Source organism: Anomalospiza imberbis, chromosome Z (genome assembly GCF_031753505.1).
Source record: "Anomalospiza imberbis isolate Cuckoo-Finch-1a 21T00152 chromosome Z, ASM3175350v1, whole genome shotgun sequence".
In the NCBI taxonomy this organism is placed as follows: domain Eukaryota; kingdom Metazoa; phylum Chordata; class Aves; order Passeriformes; family Viduidae; genus Anomalospiza; species Anomalospiza imberbis.
The window spans coordinates 25,584,599-25,605,181 of NC_089721.1; the positions used below are offsets into that span (position 1 = coordinate 25,584,599).

General features: G+C 41.4%; 1 protein-coding gene across 3 annotated transcripts in view; it reads right to left on the minus strand.

Annotated features, from left to right (window-relative positions):
* DAPK1 (death associated protein kinase 1) overlaps window positions 1-18,947 on the minus strand; it is an 85,503-nt gene extending 66,556 nt beyond the window's left edge. The window contains exons 1-2 of one of the 3 annotated variants that reach the window (XM_068175805.1): window positions 18,841-18,947; window positions 18,278-18,415 (exon numbers count right to left, since the gene is read on the minus strand). In XM_068175805.1, the coding sequence (XP_068031906.1) occupies window positions 18,278-18,339 (62 nt within the window). In that variant the 5' untranslated portion in view covers window positions 18,340-18,415; window positions 18,841-18,947. Of the gene's footprint in view, window positions 1-18,277; window positions 18,539-18,840 lie in introns of those variants that run through there. The other 2 variants (XM_068175804.1, XM_068175806.1) reach the window with 2 other exon arrangements.
* Window positions 18,948-20,583: the final 1,636 nt, after the last annotated feature.

The window sequence follows — 20,583 nt, forward strand, 5'->3', positions numbered from 1 at the left end:
CTTGGGAACTTCAGCAGGAAGTCTTGTACAGACAATAGTTACGTCATATGCAGGACCAACTTTGGTGTCTCCAAAGGAAAAAAGTGATTAATTCAACAGTTGCTTCATTATGATCAGATCAAAAGGCCATAGCTCTGTCTCTGAAATAGTTCTTCAGACAGAATCAGAATAACCTCCTCCAACCAAAAACACAATGTAATGCTCATCCCAAACACCTAAAACTGCATTGCAACAACTGCAAATGGCAAAGAAGAGACTGCAACTCGACCTTTAGAGACCTCTCAAAAGCTTGTAAAAATATGAAATGCAGATGAATCTGAAAAATGTTAAGATATTGACACTAATTCTTTTCTCAGCGTCTTCCTACCCTGTACAAAAACAGTTACTGTCCAATTTTCAGAACAAAAATTCTAAATTTCTACAGAGAAATGAAATTTTCCACCACTTACTTATGAATAACCAAGATAAATACTAATAATTAGCAATTTTAAGTTAATATACGTAAGATTTACCTGTAATATTTCTTCTGATGACAACGATCACAGCTTCACTATTGTCTTGTGACTGATTTTTAAGTTGAGGTGTTGGGGAGGTTGGATTTTTCTTTTTTTAATATTCCAATAACTTTTGGTTAAAACAGCTATATCAACTTTAAGAAAACAGCAACCACAAAACTCAGCTGACAGGAATTCACTGTGTACCAAGGTGAGCTTGTTACTGAACAAGTCAGCTTTCGAAGGAAGAAAATAATAGGCTAAAAGCACAGCAGATGCAGAGGAGATGCTTTCAGACTAGACCTGAAGATGTTTTCAACCTTTCAACATCCTGGAAAATCTCAACTCCTGTCTGTTTATTGAGTAATTAAGGATAGCATGGTGCATTTTGACACTTGGGAGATAAAGTCAAGGAAAATATCCAACAGGCAGCAGGAAGTGAATATCATGTTGACATTGAATATCTGCCAAAGTGCAGAGGACAAAAAGCAAATGTAAGCAAAGATAACATCCGAGGCAGACCAGAAGGCAGTGAGGTGTTGCTTCTGGTGGTGTACAGAAACAACTGAACCTTAATACAAGCAGGAAGAAAGAGAAGGAAGAACAAAGGGTAGAACACAATTGATTTTTAAAAAGCTACGCACAAACAAGCTGTCAAATGTGCTTAACAACCTAGTCTGAGCTTTACAAAGGTTAACCAGTTTCTTCCCTGTGCAATCTTGAAATACAGGAATCTACTGAAAAGATAAGGTGGATACCACCACTCCAGGCAGCACACCTGAAACTTGCAGCTCTTTGATTTTGTTAAATCAAGCCCCCTGTTCCACACTACACAAGGACAAGCCATTATAAATACCTACAGTAAAACTAGAGTAAACCTGCTCTCATGCCATCATAAGGCTACATCGTGTATCTGAGAAATGTGCAGTAACTACCTCCATGCAGGTACATGCAACCCAAACATCCTCATGCACATTTGATAACTACCAACAAAGTGATAGTAACCATATCTATAAAGCTCGTCCCTTTCCCTACAGGGTGGATTCAATTGTCAGTTCAACAGATATCACATTATGTTATCTTACTTTTTCCAGTGTTTCAGGTCTAAATGAGCAAGGAAACTGCTTCAAAAGATCCTTACTTTTTCTTTATGCCAGCTACTTGTCATTCTTGAGAAGGTATGACAAACCACCACCCATAAACAGTATTAAAGATAACACTACTTAGCAGATAGAAGAAAGTTGTGTTTAAATGTTAAAAGTAGTTTAAAAATTCATAGTCCTTCCAAATGAACAAGAGAATTGAGTGAAGGAACAGGACTTCATTATTAAGTAATTTTGTGCAGCTGACTAAACACTAGAACCCCCAAAACATACCAATAACACTACATGTATGGTAAAAATGTAAGAAAAACCAAGCACAGAAACACAACTACCATACATCTGGCATGTCTCTACAAACAGGCACAAAGTCCTCTTCCCCTCCACCTGTATTTTTAAGAAAAAAAGGGAGTCATCTCCCTTACAAATATATTCCCACTTGCCCTTACCCTATCATTGCTTCTAAAAGACCTGCTACATATCTGTTGTATGCTCAAAGACCATGGGCTGCAAACTTTACGGCATAAATTACAGACCAACAGAATTGTATAAAATGAATAGTATTAATTTGAAAAGACACCCTTGGCAACACACAGCATGCAGCACACATGTGACACTTAAACTGTGTCACCCTATTGTACCTAACTTTTAAAAAAGAAGTTACAAAAAAGACAGAAAAACTGTCTAAAAATATAGTTTGCTTACTATATATATATAGTTTGCTTACTTTTCAAATAAAAGCAACAGTCAGAAGGGCTCTTCTGCCTCAGCTTTCTTTTTCCCTGCAAATAACAGTCATGATAACAGCATAAAGGATACTATTTAGTGCTACAAGTCAAATACAATTCAATATACTTCAAAGCTCCTGTTTTGAATTCTGCATGATTCAAGCAATGAAATCTCATACAGAGGCACAATAATTCCTGCAAGAAAAGATAAAAATTAATATCTCACAATTATTTTATTTAACAAATTAATCCAATAGCAGCTAGGAAACTATGATGTTCTTCCTTGCACCGTACTTTGTAGATCATCAACTTTAATGATCCTAAAACACTTCCTACTTGACAGTGAAGGTCTTATTTTAGCAAGTGAATTTTCCTGTCACTAGGCTACTCCATAAGCTTGCAAAACTCCTGTGCCTCCACTTAATCTGTAGCTTGCTTTAGCAAAGATAGACATACACAAGGAACATGAAAGTAATTTCCATCTACCTTACAAAGGAGGCAGAGAAAATATTCCTTCACTTGCCTCTGTCATTTATGTTAACATTACACAAACCTTAAACCAGAAGTGCATTAAGAGACTCTTCACAGGGCAGCCCCACATTCATCAACACAGTGAGCAAGGACAGACAACACAGGTTTCAATAGATGAAAGCTTCACTCTGCAGCAGAATACACCTTCAAGTTTTTTTAGAGATGGCCCTGATGAGCCAGACACAAAGTACCACCAGTATTGAAAAAGGCATCAGAAGGTTTGCAGCGAGGTGCAGCTACGGATGGCACTGCTGATGTGAGGCAATCATGCTCCCTTACTCCCTCCAGCATTTGATTGCTGCTGTGCTTTGAGCCTTTTCAGAACATGACATAGCTGTCATTCCATCTCTTGTTCTACTCTGACTTATGACCTCTTATTAGTTACCTGCTTCCAAATCATGACAGCATTTAAAATTTACATTATGCCTGCACATAAGCCTTATAAAAAACAATGTGCAGAAACACAGACACAGATTCAAGACTTTGTCTTTCTGAAGTGCTGTGCAGCATGAAGGATAGGGTTTTTCCAGAAGAAAAGGTGGCATGGCAATAGTATTTCAGACTATGAAAGAAAGAGAAAGGAAAGATCTTGCAGCTACTAAATCCTCCATGGACAGTACCAGCACACAGCCCTCCCTGCAAACAATGTGGTCTTCTTCTTTCAAAGGAGCACATGACTTTAAAGAAGTAATGACCACAGTGTTATCAGACAATATATGGGTTTCTCTATGATCATACTCTGCTAAGCAATTAGGTCAAACCGTGCTCTTGAAAATTAGTTTAGTGCAACTGAAGGTCAAGAAATGAAAGCACGTGGGGGAGATGAAGCAGAAAAGAAGTAGAAGGATTTAACTCTCAAGCACATACAAAGCCCTTGCCAGAAAGAGGAGTTGCACAGTTGCTAGAACTTTGTAGCGTATGAAAGGAACATTCTTGGCACTGAAAAACTGGCATCTGTGTACAAATAGAAAAAGTGCTTCACATCAATGTGCTCACCAGTACTGTCTTGTTCATTCTAAATTACACTTTTGTCAATGGATTGATGTGGCTTAGTTGTCAGGCAAGTAAGTAGATTTTTGTTACTTTTAACCAGAACAAAGAGATATTACATGCTTTTACAAACTTCTGTAATTCTTAGGAAAAAAAAACAGAATCTTTTGCATAAGCAGGAATTCTGATGTCAGATTCTTTTTCTTATATTCACATTTGGGTTTTGGAATGCAAATTTGAATGAGTAAAGTGCTCTGGGTCTATGTTGGCAGCAGATGTTCAGAAGAAAAGGCATACTGAAAAAGCTGGAAGCATTACTGAAGGTTTGATGATTCTGTTCTCCTGGAAACCCATGGATTACTGCAGATACAAAATAGAGGCACACTAACAGCTTTACACATGGCTGCAAGAAATTGACAGAATTATTCTTCTGGAAGTTGTCAAAGATTAAATTCTCTTTCCTGCTTTTTCTAGCACTTTGAACAAACAACATGTTGAATAGGTGAGGGAGAGGCAAACATTAGACAGGCAGAAACAAAACCTTCCCTCCTTCCACTATGTATATAAACAATTCACCTCTGTCTCCAGTTTCATATTGTCTATCCAGCAATCACTTGTACAGTCTGGGTAACACCAAACATGCATACTTGTCACTATGCTAGTAGACAAGACAAGAAATGCAAGTTATCAACATTACTGAAACTTCATACAAAAGACTTAGTAATGGTCAGACACTATTTTTATGCTGTCCAATCCAGTTACTGCCTGGTAGGAACAGCAATAACATTATCAAGGGAAAGAAGGGTTAAAAAAAAACCAAAACAAAACAAAAAGAAAGCAAAGCAGCTGTTAGCTATTCCTTTGTAATCAAAAGCATAATATAATATCTAAAGGCTGTAGCTTCCACACTTCAGATGCAGTAAAACCTTTCACTGCTCAGGAGATAAACATTTTTTCCTGGTTCCTTCCTGAGAATTCATTTTACCATAGGATAATACTTCACTTCAAAGTTTCATCTAATATAGTTCAATGTGACATAAATGCAGAGGCATTATACAGACAAAGAGAGAGAAGCTGAGAGTTAGTTTATACATTCTTCTCTGTGGTATGTTCAATTTTTTTTAAATTTTTTTTTAATATGAGACTAAACAATACTGCAAAGTTCAAGAGCTCTTAGCTTTCTCCTATGCAGACTAAAGTAGGGCTAAGGGCTACACCACACTTTCACAGCTGCATTGTCTCTCCCATTTTCACAAAAAGAAATGTCATGTGAGATTGAATGAATTTTGGTATTCTGTGGTTCTCTCTCAAGTGACACTTCTGAGTCACTAACCTTTGATACATGCATTCTAGAGGAATTCGAAGCTGCTCCTTTCCAGTTACAGTGGGAACAATAATAATTCACTGAGTGTGGTGACATGACAAATGTAAAATGAACACAACCAGTATGAGAGCAAACTCAGTCTAAACACATGTATGATTCTGGGTAAAACCTGGGGATGGTAAAAATAACACAGAAGTGAAAATGTGAGATGTTCCCATGCCTCAAATGCCTTAACAAAATACTTAAGTAATTATCAAACTACAGAATGTGAAGAGCTAGATAGTACTAGAGAAAATACTCTTGACCAAAGTCTACTCATAGACAAAGGAGTTTAAAATACCAATGTGACGTCCAAGTCAAAATGTAGTGGTATTTAGTGTATAAGCTGGAAGAATGTGTATGGCTGTAAAATTTCCAAGGCAGCTGTATATCAGCCATTTCCTATTAATGATGCCTGGGCTGGAGCTTGAAGAAGCCCATTTGGTCTGAATACATGCACATCTGCTAAAGCCTTTTCAGAAATCATCTTATACTATGAAAAGTGGAGTACTCACACTTGTAAGCAGTTGAAGTAATAACTACATAATGCCAAAAAAAAAAAAAATTAATGTTAAATCGTAAGTTAATCTAGCTAAATGTTTAAAGACACATCTGACATAAATCCGACTCTAAACTCTTCATAAAAGCTCAGTTATCACTAGCTCAGAAAATCTTAAATATGCAATATATCTTAAATCTTAATATGCACACCAGTCTCCTGGTGTGCATATTAAAACGTATGAGCAGAACAAACATTTGATTTTGGTGATGCTAAAGACTGTTCTTGCTGCTATTTCATAACTAGTGTTTTGAATTACATGCTTCTCTCTTCAGCAATGAGTTCTGAAGCATGCCTGAATTGGTGTTTGTCCTTCAGCTTGGGGAAGAAAAGTCTAGTGATAATTCTTATCAGACCTCACTTGTGTGATCCACTCTTTCGTCACAATGAACAGCCTTTCTTCCTTTCACCTTTTCAGAAATTCCCTATTTAGTAGTGTATGACCTATCATCTTAATGAACAGTAACACTGTGCCTATAAGCAGCATTCCTATGGAGATTGTGACCCTGGAAGGTATCTATGTTGAATGGCCACAAATAAAAACAGAGAAATTCACCACCTTTACAGCACAGCTGCACCTGTTAAATACATTAAACAATGCTAATGTAAGAAAATGTTTTTTTCTTACTTATCCTGTAAGTCTAAGTAAGAAAGTATATCGTCTTACTGTATACTTTCTTCAAGTATACTTGAAAAAAATCACTTAATACAGTCATAGAGTATGGGTCATTCAAACACTTGCTAGAAAAATGATGAAATCTAATCACTAAGAGCAGAAGTGAGGATGGACTGCAAAGCCCCAAGCAGGTTATGACTCAGCTTTCTCTAGAAATTATACAAATTGAGAGTGTAGAAAAAATTTAAAGTTTGGTTACTTTCTACTTCTAACAGGTATGAAGAATCACTAAAATACACAGGTGTACTACTAACCTTTTAGTGTTAGAGCATAAGGAGAAATAACCTCCTTATGGTCCACAGAAGATGGCAGAGTAATTTTTTTGTGTGGAAAAATTCTGGATTTTCTCCTCCAGTTATTAACTTGATATTAACTAAATATGTAAGAAGCTCACTGAGCTATAAACACATCACTTAAGCCAGTGATAAAAATACTGCTTTTCTGTGACTTAAAGGCAGCTTTTTAAGATCATATGGCATTACAAACAAAGCAGTTAGTGTCACAAACACAATGCTCTTATGCAAAGTGTCTTAGTAACTTCCAAATACATTATGGTTTTATGAGTCACTATTTAAAACCAAGTAATTGTCTGCTTCCCCAGATCTTCAGCTTTTATTCACAGATTCACAGCTATTCACATTTGTAGACAAGCTTGGGCACTTCAGAATTTAGAACATAAAACAAAACAAAACAAAATTTAAAAATTCCAAGTTGTCCTTTCTGACCCCTGTGCAAACTGGGGCTTGTCTGGCTACCCTATGGCTGCTGCCACAGGAAAACATACTCAGACTGTGCCGTCACCAGTCTCATTGTCCAGGGTTAATCACAGTCAGGTTTTGTTTCCCAGTTCAGAGTGGCTCTTCTATGTGGTCCTAGCTGGCCAGACCTGCACAGCACTGATGCACAGCACACTCAGTGCAGGCTTTTCAGCGTGGTTTAATAGGCTGAGCCAGTACCTGTCACAAACAGAGGCTTCCCCATTCCATGGGCCCTACACTCCTATGCTGTGCTGGTGGCTGGCACTGATCCTTGTCTGACATGCCCATGCTGACCCAGTTCAGGGAGCTCAATCTGTAATCCCCTCCTGCTTCCAGGCTGTGCTCACGATGGTGCCAGTGCTAGCACAGGAGAGTACTGCTCAGTGGGTGAGGAACAGGACCATCCCATCCTCTGACCCTTGAGCTAGGCTGGCTTAGCCACTCCGGGTGGGGTTGCAGGCAGGCAGAACAGCACCAACTGGGAACTAACACACCCTTGGGAGGAACAGTAATGTAAAGGTTTCTTTCTAGAGGAACAAACGAGGCAGAAGAAGTAGACCAGCTTTGCAAGATAGAATCTGGAATGGTTTGTTTGTTGCTCAGCTAATGTTAGTACTGGCAGCAAAGCCAGGAAAAGAGATATCCTCCTTTCAGGCAAGAATGTGAAGTAAATAGTATCAGAAGGCCCTTTCAAACAAAAAGCGATGAGAAAAGATGAGACATAAGGAACTGAGCCATTCCCTGACGTGCTTTGCTTTACCAGGAATCAATGGCAATTCTACACAGATGGCCCTGTTCATGAAGATAAGAAAATATTGTCAGACAGATAATACACTAACAAAGTCAACACTCCTATACCAAAATGTTTGAAGTCTGTGTTTGCAAGAAGTAAAAACCACATCAAAACAAAAACACATACACACCAACCCAAAGCAAACAAAACTAAATCCCTAAAAGAAAGAGAAAGCTGAAGGAGAGAAGTCGAAGTATCTATCTCTAGGAATACATCTGCATCACTTTACTTAAAGGTAAGGTGACGCAGATGTCAACTTGGCTCCTGTTGTGTGTCACAACAGAAGCCAAGTGCCCCAACAAAGGAGTCCAAGTCAGCAAGAAGAGAGGTATTGAAAGATAAAATTTGTTACCATTCAAGACTTCATTTTTTCCTTATGCAATAATAAACTCCCACCCTTGTTGGCAGAGTTATTCATTGCTGAGTTCTTGGCCTCAAAGTTGTAGGACCCAAGTAAGACCCACACTAGTATTATTTTCCCTTGTAAACAAAGGGTTTGACACTGGCCAAACACCAGGCACCCACAAAAGTCACTTGCTCACCCTCCCCTGCCACAGCTGGGCAGAGGAGAGAAAAATATTAACAAAGGGTTTGTGAGATAACATAAGAACCATAAAAAAACTCTCCAAGGGAAAAACTTAGAGGTACAAAGTGAATTCATTACTAACAAAATCAGAGAAGGATAATGAGAAGGAATATAGGTACTTAAAACACTTTTTCTTCCCCCAACCCGTCCCTCCTTTCCACCAACAGTGCAGAGAGACAGTGTGTGGGGGCTTTGGTCAATTCATCAGCTAAGGTTTTCTTCCATTGCTCTGGGAGAGAAGTCTCCTGTGAGACCATGGGCTTCCTCCCATGGGAGACAATTCTCCATAAACTAGTCCAGTATGGGTTCACTCTCATGAGCAGCAGTCCTCCCAAAACTGCAGCAATGTTAGTCTCTCCTATGGGCACACAGTCCTCCCAAAACTGCTGCGACGTGGGCCTCTCTTTCCACAGGGTGCAGTCCTCCAAGGACAGGCTGCTCCAGCCTGGAAGCAGGGCCCCCCCATCTCTTCCAGGTCTCCTACTGGATCACAGCCTCTTCCAGGCATCCACCCACTCCGGGATGGGCACCTCCCCCACGGGCTGTGGATGGATTTCTGCATTCCCCATGGATCCCCATGGGCTGCGGGTGGATCTCTGCATCCCCCGTGGATCCCCATGGGCTGTGGGTGGATCTCTGCATCCCTTGTGGATCCCCACGGGCTGTGGGTGGATCTCTGCATCCCCTGTGGATCCCCACGGGCTGTGGGTGGATCTGTGCAACCCTGTGGATCCCCACGGGCTGCGGGTGGATCTCTGCACCCCCTGTGGATCCCCAAGGGATGCAGGGGCACAGCTGCAGCTGCAGGGGCACAGCTGCTTCACCAAGATCTCGCCATGGCCTGCAGAGGAATCTCGGCTCTGGTGCCTGGAGCACCTCCTGCCCCTCCTTCTCCACGGACCTTGGCGTCTCCATGTTTTTTCCCTTGCATGTTCTGAGCTCCTCCTCTTCTCTGGTGAGGAGCAAAAACTTGTGACTTTGTTTTGATTTTGTTCTTAAATGTGTCATCACAGAGGCATTACTACCATCTCTCATTGCCCCAGTTTTGGCCAGCAGCATGTCCATCTTCAGAGCCATCAGGGATTGGCTCTGCTGGATGTGGTGGGAAACTTCCAGCAGCTTCTCACAGAAGCCACCTCTGTGGCTCCTCTGCTACCAAAAATCAGGCTGAGCAAAACCAACACAAGGGGGAAAACTCCACACCTTGTCACCCACTAAAACTGCCACAATGATTTAATGTAGCAGAATAACTTAATTGTAAACTATGTCAGAATAAAACATTATTACTTGGCACTGAATTTAGCTGCATTCAGGTATACCTACATAGCTAGGCAAAGTAAGCACAGTGCCAAATAACAGACACCACAAAGGATATACATGATTTGAAGCTTTATGCATTGGCTTTCTTAGTCTCCTTTAGAAATACATAATTACAATATACCGCATCACCAGTGAAGTTCTCTAAAAATTTTAGCAACAGAAAGAATAGGAGAGAAGACAGGGGAGTCTCCACACCACTTCTCTATAAGCACAAGACAGTTAAGTCACCAGTTTCCAGAAACTGAACAGCCTTTCTCTGTCCCTTAAGTGTTAACAACTTCAGAGCACTAGTCCAACAGACTGTGATCTGGGGAAAATGTCCCTCTGCTATCAGTTCCCATGGCATGAAAGCAGGTACTCTAAGCGCATACTTCTACAGGCACACATAGCCAGTATCTGAAAGCTAGAACAACCATTGACACTTAAGAGAAAACTGAGGAAACGTACAAGAGTCGAGAAGCCAATTTACATACCAGGAAGAAGGCAGAACTCCAAGTAACTCATGAAAACTTAGAAGCATACCATTAATAGCTCACAAATAAAGACAGAGTGGAAATAAAATATTTCCAGTACATTGGTTCAGTTACAGGTTCTTAGCCTCCTGTTTAAGCAAGAAATGCTATTGCCCCAAATAATTTTTATCCTTTCCAAAAGCTCACTCCTCTGCATAATTCAGAAAAAAAACCCCTCAAACTGTAATTTCAATCAGTATGTAAAAACAGTTATAATTTACATTATGAAGTCTCCAGCTTTGGACAAAGCCTACAGATCCCCATAAGTTCATGACCATCCAGTAATGTATTTTGCCTTCTGTTAAATACATGCAAGACCATCTGAGCTTCATAACAAACAAAGATTTGCACCTGCAAGCAGATGGCACTGGGGGATGGCACTCTTGCTCTAGAAGAGTGGCACACCACTCTAGTAGAGCGGCACACCAGGGTCCCTGCTGCTGGTGGTCAAGGCACCCGTGTGGTCTGAACAGCTACACAGCAATGCTTCCTCCTCAGCACCACTGCCTCTGGAAGCAGAAATGGTTTGGCACATCAGCTTGCACAAACAGGAAGGAATAAGGGGAAGTAAATTAAACTTCTCAAACCAAGAGAATAAGGCTGCAGGCCACTGCGTGTATTACTCACCGTAGCATCTTACAGCACTGCTGTAAACCATGTAAGTTAGTCTGGGTCTGTGTGAAATGTACCTATTACAAGATATTCCCTCCAACATCAGCGTATGCCACAACCAAAAAAACCCACAGAACCTTAAAATGCCAACATCACACTTTTAATACAACAGGACTACATCCTCAAGGACTACAATATGCCGGGAAACTTTGAAACACAGTGTTTAAACTGATTCAAAACATCAAAAATGACTGTAGCCTTATTAGCTTTCTCCTTTTCCAGAAGAGAATCATACAATTCTTTCTTTTAATTTTACAAGCTCAATCTTAATACAATTTATATTCCTTGTTCATACTGGTCTCATTTCAACAGGTCCCATAAGGTAATTTTCCTTGACGCAGGAAGCCTTTCAATTCCAGACTGCATAACCATCTGTGAAAATTGCAAATGTAAATATAGTTTCTAAAGTTTGTTTCACCAACCATTTTAATTTTTCCAGTGTATTAATAATATCATACCACTCCAAGCATAGTGGTACAAGGCTAAATGTACTGAAGTCTTAAATCTTCTTTCTCAAGAAGCTTCATCTCACAGCTTCACCACCTTAGCACCTGTCATTCACTTTAGAAGAGTACAGCAACAATCTCTTTGAAATGGAGGGGACAAGACCTGCAAGTAACATGTGAAGGACATACCGAGGTCTGCAAGGATATGGAGAGATTCCTGCCCCTACAATTAATCTCTGTCATTAGTCTGTACCATAACTGTACCAAAACTAACAGAAATGTCACCCAAAAACAATTGACCTAAATGTGCAGGCTCCACTCATCCTGTATCACCTCCTAGACAAGATCTCAGAGTTTAGCAACATCACCTCTATTAAACTTCTGGACACTGGCCTTTGTACCCAGTTCTGCAAAATTTCACATTATGTCAAAATTCACTGCATAAAGTAAACAAGCAACAAAATAGTAAAGGCTTGAAGATCTTTAGGCTTTGTCTACGCTTTTCTCAGCTTCAGCCATCTCAGCCACGAACTCATCATAGTTAAGTAGGACCTATTATACTGCATGGCAAGTCAATGAATGCTGTTCAGGTTTAGTGGATAATCCTCCTTTGTGTCACCTATCTTCATGCAAGGGGGACAAAACACAGTTTGAGAAACAGTTTTATTTGAAACCGAGCTCCTGCAAAGTCACTGCCATCCTGGAAACAAGCTGCTGAGCCAGTGCTTTAACTGGCATAACTTCTTCAGAATATAAAATTGTATCAACAAGTTGCACAGGTTTTCTAACCAAGCCAGTTAAAAACAGAAAGACAACTGGACATTAAGCCAGGATCTCACAAAAACACACCATCTCCTCCAAAAACTGGTACAGCTTTGAGTACCTCTGACTAACTGCAACAACACTTTGTGAAGATTAATTCAATTACTATTGCAACTCCCATAGTTCTCCTAATTTCCAGCTTATACTTCCTTGTTGTCAGTTTATGCTCTTCTGTCTTTGTGGTAAAGTGACTCTTTATCTCTGTCCCTCCTGCATATTTAACTCAAAGTAGATTTATGGAGGCAATCACAACTCCATGCAGGCTGAGATTCCACAGTGCTTTCAGCTGATCTGAGAGTGTACACCTGACATAAATTAGATATAAGGTAAGGTATTTTTCCCCTTTGGCAGCAGCACTACATTAAAAAAAAAACAACAAAAAACAAACAACCCTGAAACAAAACAACCTACAGAGAAACACAGCAGAGGAAAGAGATACTGATCCTTTCAATCAACACTGTAGCCTGAGCTTTGAACAAAGCTCTCATGAAACGGCAGTGTCAGCCACCCCTTTCTAGGCTAAAGGGGCCAACTTCTGTTCAGTACACATAATTCCAGCAGAGAAAATTACATGCTCAACATCTGTAAAGAGAGAAAATAGGGAGGAAAAAAAATCAAACACCTAAAAACCCCCACGAACACAGAAGGACTAATCTGGAAAGCTAGAAGGACATATTGAAGTTTCAGCACACCCCTAACATGCTTGCTCTGGTACTAGTCATGCCTCACTGAGCCTGGCTAGAAGAAAAATCAGACAAGCATTTTTATCTTCTTCCTGATGAGTTTAGATTTATAAAGATTTGTGCATTTAAACTGAAAGCACAGAATAATCAGCAAGCTCTAGCTTTTACGACAATGTATTTTAAAGGACATACAAAGCAGACATTATTCTTCTGCAGAGAAAGAAATAAAGTAAGCAGGACCAAGTTATACCCAAAAAAGCATCAGCACTTCTTGTGCTTTTCACGAAGCAAACCTCTCAGCACATTTTATACAGCAGCAATTGTCACCAGTGGCATTGTATGGTGACAGCTCTTGCAGCCTGCGCAATCAGCAGTTTGCAGGTAATTGTGCATTTGTGAAAAGGAAACATTTTGAGGCATGTCTGGGAGGCAAAGTGACTTGAGATGCATAATTTTTGCAACCATGCTTTTCAGTTAAGAAACCTTTCTTTTCAGTATCCATGCGACCATCAAAGCCAGGACTTACAGAAAAGCATGGAACAACCAACTTCTCCTCCAAGGGTTGATAAGACTGATAAAACATGTACATGGCTCACAAACAGCACAAAAAGGGTTATTTGATGTAATTTGAATTACACAACGTTCGATTCTTCAAACAAAAACAAAAGAGCACACAAAGACGCCAAACAACCAAGTTTCCTGGTCAAACAGGGACTTTGTCATCCACATTTTGAGTTCCTTCTAAGGTCCTTTTCCCTGAAAAACTTGTATAGTCCACTCAATTTAATTAATTATCATGTACTACTAAAATGCAAATAACGTAGTTATGAAACCAGTGAATTACACACTTGCAGTATTTATCACTATGCCTGTAAGAAAAACACAGGAAATGGGACCGCAGAGGTCTGCACCTTCTGCTTCTTCAGTTTAACCATTTTACTGCTGCAGGAGTAGGAAGGTTAACACATGCCTTACAATGGAGAAATGTTACTTTCTTTCTTATAGCAAGAAAACACAAGGAAACTGAAACTGGAAATTTCAATGTACCATAGTTAAAAATTTTGTTGTTCACATGCAACAGTTTTGGCCTTACAAAACCATCTTTCACATTTCTCTTTCCCCTCCCCCATATGTCAGAGCAGTGTCAGAGCAGTCTCCAAAAACTGGCAAGATTCAGTGTATCTTTCCTTTGACAAGTTACAAGTGTTTCCCTAGTGAGTCCAACAGGTCCAAACAAGCCTGACATTTAAAACAGTTAGATACCTCTTCCTACTTTCTGAATCAACAAGAATCTAAAAATTGAGAACCACAGTGCAATGCAAATACCATTCTTCAATTCCAAAACTTTACCTTAACACCCTGCATCTCTTTTAGAAAGCACATGAAAGCTTGAAGGAAAATAAAACAACCAAAAATACCAAATGTGGGTGTTGGGGGTGAAGGAAGAAGTTGTCGTCTATATAATCAGGAACTCACACAGACACAGTATGTATTTATAACACAGCTTTGGATAGCTCTCCCTAAAATTATTTAAACAACACCACATTTCTCACACTACTGTATGAATTCCCAAGAAAGGCCAGTCATGGGAGGTAAAAAACATATCTTGAAAGCTTCAGTATACTTTGAAGGTCTTTACTTGCTTGCTCACCATAGTGACGTTTTTAATACTGCTGAACTTGAATTCCTGACTTTTGGGAAGACTGAAGTAAAAGCACTGAAGCAGGGTATTTAAAATGCACAGTCACACCACCTGCAACTGCAGGCAGAATTAAAATGACAAAATTGCTTTTAGCGAATTTGTTGCTCTTCCATGATAATGTTTACCACCTCTTGAAACTTCATTAGGTAAGATGGTTAGATGATTACTTAACACATCTGTAGGTAGCCTGCGTGTGAACAGGTAACACGTGTAATTTCATATTTGTAAGAAAGATGGAAGACAAAAAAAGTGTATGCAACACACCATACATTAATCAAGAGCAATCATCTTATATGTTCCAAAGGCAGCATTAGATTCATAAGTCTCCCAAGACTGCATTGGTACAAAAGCTTAAGATAAACCATCCTTAACAGCCATGAACTTGTCAGGAGAAATCTCACAACTGCAAATTTATTTTTTCTTATTCTCCCCAGGCATAAGTGAAAACAAACTAAAGACTAGAAGAAAACTCAGACTGTTTGGTAACGGTACTATGATTGTTTATTGCTTTTTCTGCAAAAGCATGGTAAAATACCAGAAAACTAGAGAACACAATTTTTTTTAGCCCAGGCACACCATCATCCCTTCTTATTTCCAACAACGCTAGGTTTTATTATAAGAAATACTTAAACCTCCTTTATTGCTTTCTATCAAAAATTTAATTCTTACAGCCTATTTGCTTTCTTCAACACACCTTTCTTATTTAAATGATTTTTTACTCTAGTTACTGTCAGAAGTATTATAATGTAACAAAGACTTAAATAATTTACAAGGGAAAACAGTGTAGATTATTCAAATTAAAATTCACTGAGCTCTCTCAAAAGGCAGGTTGGCCTAGGAACTTGGGGATCTTTTCATTGAAACACAAGTCTGTCAATAAAAACTCTCCTGTTAATTTATTCACCTTCTTTGCTTCATGCCTGCGGCTAAGTAAGAGGAAATAAAAGCATTCTTCCAAGAGAAGGGGGAAAATCAGATGATTTTGCAAAATGGAACCTTTCATCACTGCTTAGTTGAAGTATTAACTCACAATTTGGGTTCCCAAATAAATACAAGAAATTTTGAAGTCAAAGATGTTTTTAATATTCACTGTTTTTTCAGTTTTGAGCCTCAGGGTAACTACATTTATATGCAAACCTAATAGTCAGAAACCTGCTATGGGGTAAATGAGGAATGGAAAGTGACAGATTTACAAAAAAGTATTTTGTGCAACCTTAGAAATTTAAGTTCAAAAGAAGTCAAAACCACCACTATTTCAGTGTTTTAACGCTGAAATAAACCATAAAACAATTATCCTGAGGTTTGTTTACTCTCATGGTTTTATGATAACATTTCACACTGGAATAATCCTGGTTTCTTAAAATGATACTGAAGTGAAAGCTTTGGCCCTTTTAAATAACTATATTCAGTTTTTAAAGGAAAATCTTGCCAAACATTTCATAATGTTTTACCATCCACTGGTATTTTCTCACATATGTAGATAAAATTGAAGAGGTTCTTAGATTTGTTTCCTTTTTTTCAAGTGAAAACTAGAGCAGGTTTTAAGATTCTTTAAAATTCATAAAATATTATAGGTTTAGAATGCATGCCAAGCTTCCATAACATTAGGATGGATAAAACCCCCAGTGCTGTAATAACCTGTTGGTAAATGATCAGAATGAATATACCATTTTTAAACTGAATGCCATTACCTAACACTCTGCCAGTTTGAAACCCTCCATTTGTTCTGGCTTTTTTTTTTTTTTTTTTTTTTGTTGTTTACTACCTAATGTTTTCAGTGCTTGCACTTCCCATACTGTAAAAACAAAATGCCAGCTCTCCAGTGCTGTGTTCTGGAGCTTGTGACTTTCGACTCCCAAAGTACATTTATTTGAAACGTATGTATGCATGTATTTAAACACTTCTTACTTGCTTGGCCTAAGGGCAATTGTTCTATTTCATAAATATGTATTAGGGAACAAACACTGCACTGACACTTCCTCTTAAAAAAAAACCCAGGAGAAATTACATAAACCTTAACACCTTTTAAATTTGAATATTGACATTGTCTTCTCCCTGAAGAATCTTAAAAACCCCACAATATATGCATGTCTTTATTGTGTTCCATGAAGTCAGTAATTTATCAGTATCTGTAAGTGCAACGATGGTTTTTAAGAGTCCAGAAACCTAAACCTGAATTTTGGAACACCGTGTAACCCCGTCAAAAAAACTGGAAATCAAATAGAACAATTTTAGGAGCCAAAATAATTGTTTAGACCACAAAATCCAAACTTATGCTTCAGCATGATAATATGTCTTCCTATCAAGTTATCCAGCAAGTTAATATTACTTCACAGTCTAACACAGTTCTAGAATGTTACTCTAGATGTATGAAAAATGTCAACCCAGAACACTATGTGGAAATAAAAGTACATATTTATTGTCAAAGTCACATCAACAAACTTGTATATAAATCGGATGAAGTTTACTAGAAATACAGTGCAATTAACTTTCTTATAATATGGGGGCATCTTGGTTGGTTAGTTGTTTGGGTGGGGTTTTGGGGTTTTTTTGTTTAGTTGGTTGTTTTTTTGTTGTTGTTTGGTTTTTTTGTTTTAGTTTATGCTTATTTTTATTTATTTTTAAGAAATCACAAAATATTTCTAAGTTCCTGTCTATTCAAGTAACTTGTTCACATTTGCTGTGATTGGACCCTTCACTGGAAAGGTGCGTAGAGGCAGATATGGGGGCATATACTGAATGCCCTATGCTAACTGAACACTGATCCTATGCTTTGAAATCACCAGGATGAGCACTAGAGAAGGATTCTGCCATACTGGTTTGCTAGAATGCCATTGGATTCCTCCTTAAAGAAGGGGGAAAGAACATGAAAAGGACTCTCATGTAACACAATTCAGTGTTTTAACTGTCTGAAAACATGGAAAGCACTGAAAAAACAGCGCATTACTAATATCGTGAGCTCGGAGAAGCTCACGACTACACAGCATTCAAGAATCAAGGTTCAAGTAGGAGCTCTGCATCTGCAGTGCTCTGCTCACATCCCTTAATCTGACTTCCAGCTCCAGCAGCGATGCCCAGACAGACATCTTCACCACAGATATAGATGGAATATAGAGGTTCTCTCACTTTTTTAACAACGTTCTCAAAGAAAAATCCAACACGCAATACAAACGTAGTCCTTTACCCTGTGAACAATGCAAACTTCCCTCCTCCAAGCCCAGCCCGTTTCCAGTTCCCCGCCCGGCGAACAGCAGCGAGCCTCGCACAGCCACAGCCGCGCCGCCGACAGCAGGTTTGCCCCTACGAGTCGCATAGCACCCGGGAGGGCGTCGAGCTGAGCAGGTACCACTTAGGAACTGTTCCTGTCCAAAAATCTCATCAGATCCGTGTTAAAAAGGCAAAGACGCGGTAACTTCAAATCCAACTCCCTTTTCTATCTTCGGGCACCTAAGACATGGTAGAAAGGCAACGCGGGTATAAGCCTGCCCTCGCCCCTTGCTCCATCGCGTTCAGAGGCCACGGCTCCATCCGCCCGCACCCACCTGCCAAGGTCCTCGCCTGTCTCGTAGTGCTCCTCCAGGTTCTCCTGCCGGAACACCGTCATGGTCGCCGCCCGCCGCCGGCTTCAGCCCCTGCTCGGCGCCCTCATCACCAGCGCCCCAGAGCCGCCCCGCGCTCGGCTGCGCGCCCTGCGGAGGAGCGCGGAGGTGAACGCCCCTGCCCGCGGTCCCTCCCGGCGCCGGGGGCGCTCCCCGTCCTCCTCACCCGCCAGGGAAGCGGCACCCGCGGGCCGAAGAGCGCCTCCCCTGTCCCTGCCCGAGCGCAGGCAGAAGAAAGCGGCGCCGCGCGTCACCGCCCCTTCCCCGGCAGCGGCAGCCGCCCAGCTTCCCCGGCGGCCACCGGAGCCTGGCCATCGGAGCCCAGCCGCCGGCCCGCCGCATTCCTCAGTGGCTCCGTTGCCCTGTCAACCGGGACGTGCCGCCAGGCCTGCGGCAGGATCCACCCCCCGGACATCTTCGCAACCTGACCCCGAGCGAGGCGGGGGATCCCCTTCACGCCGCCGGACCACGGCGAACGGCACCGGTTCTCCCCTCCGCGTCGCAACCTGCTTACCCGCTCACCCTCCCGCCGCTCCGCGACCTGGGAAGCGGCGACAGCGCCGCGGCCGCTCCCGGCCGGCGCTCAGGCACTCGCGGTGTGGCCGCGCGGCCAATGAGGAGCGGCCCGCCCGGCGCGCCGCCCTCCGCCCCTCGCCGCGGTCTCCCGCCACTGCCCCGCCGCCGCCTCCGGTCGCTTCGGCCAGGTGCGCCCACCCTGCTCCGCTCGACACGGCACGGCGAGCCCGCGGCAGCTGGACCCGCCCAGCGCGGCACTGCGGGCGTCTCCCGGCACGGCCATTGTGTGCGCGCCCGCCGGCCGCGCCCTCCCGCTGCCCGCGCCTCCGCCCGCCCCGCGCCTCGGGCAGGGTGAGCGGGGGCCAGGGCAGCCGAGAGACTGGCGGCTGCTGCCCTGCGCCCACCCGCTGCTGGCATCCTGCTCTACCAAATTGAGGTCCCACCCCAGCGCCCGACTAGTCCGGAGCCCCCGGCCGCACCAGCAGCAGCAGCGAGCTCAGGAGGGCAGCTGTAGTTTGGCACACGAGCCCGCCCCGGACACACCGAATGCTCTCGGCCCCCACGAAGAAGAGAGCCTCAGCCACTGGCAGCGCTCTTGGGCACCTCAGAAAGCAAATGCTTACGTGCTGCTTGCAGGTATTCTCTCTCCAGGACACAATAATCACCCTTTTTCAAAATACAAGATGTAGTCTACTCCCTCTACAGGGTGTTGCACCTTATATTTGGCGTTTTCGTGTCATCTTATGTGCTTCTGTTGCTTCTCTCCCTCAGATTTCCCAGCACTTCATGTTTTCTGTACTGTATTGGTCCCATGCCAAGTTGACTACTGATTACATCCTAGAGACAAATGTTTTTCCTAGTAGCTCTATTTTCCTCCCATCCATTTTATTCAGCCTTTGAAAAGTACATGACATCACATAACTGAGCAATTTTTAAGTTCCATCTGAACTTTAGAGGTGTTCAGAGAGAGAATTGCTCATCAAAGGTAACGGGAAGTTCAACACACTCATATGATTTCACACCTACTTGATTTAGTACTTGAAAGAGCCTAGCCTTCAGATAGAGGTCAACAAGTACAGAATCCCTGGTATTTTCTGAGTGAGCTACAGCATGACCTTGTGCAAGTATCAAAAATGTTTTTCACCTCCACTAAAGTAATCTGTAAATTGAAGGGAGGTAATTTGGTTGGATTGCTGGATGTGAAGTTACACAAAACCACCTGCACAGAGTTTAGGTCAAGAACTATGCACCCCTCTTTCATTTATAGCCAAAGATGCAGGAGTATGGATGCTCTGCCTTTTCTTCAGCCCATCTTCTACACGTTTAACAGGTTTTCAAAGTCATGACTCGCACAGTTTAGGCTGTCAGATTTTCAACACAGCTCCAGGCTTTTAACAAACATGTCATACAGGTTCAAAAGTTCATTTTGGTTTTGGAGATTGTTCCTTTGCTGAAAATAAGGACAACCAGTGTAGCCAGGCCATGTAATTTCCAACAGTCCAACCTTGCTTGATCTTCAGGGTTTTTTAACTTCTTTACTTTGGTGTGTTTTATGGGGGCCCTGAGCTCATACAAGAGTAACATTTATTGTACCTTGTATGTATTTTGCATTGCAAGCAGTGCTCAAACATGCAATTCAATATTAGTCTTTATGTCCCAACCCTGCTTCAACTGAAGGCGATGGAATTTTGTTATTGATTCAAGTAAAGCAGATGCACATTGGAATCAATACA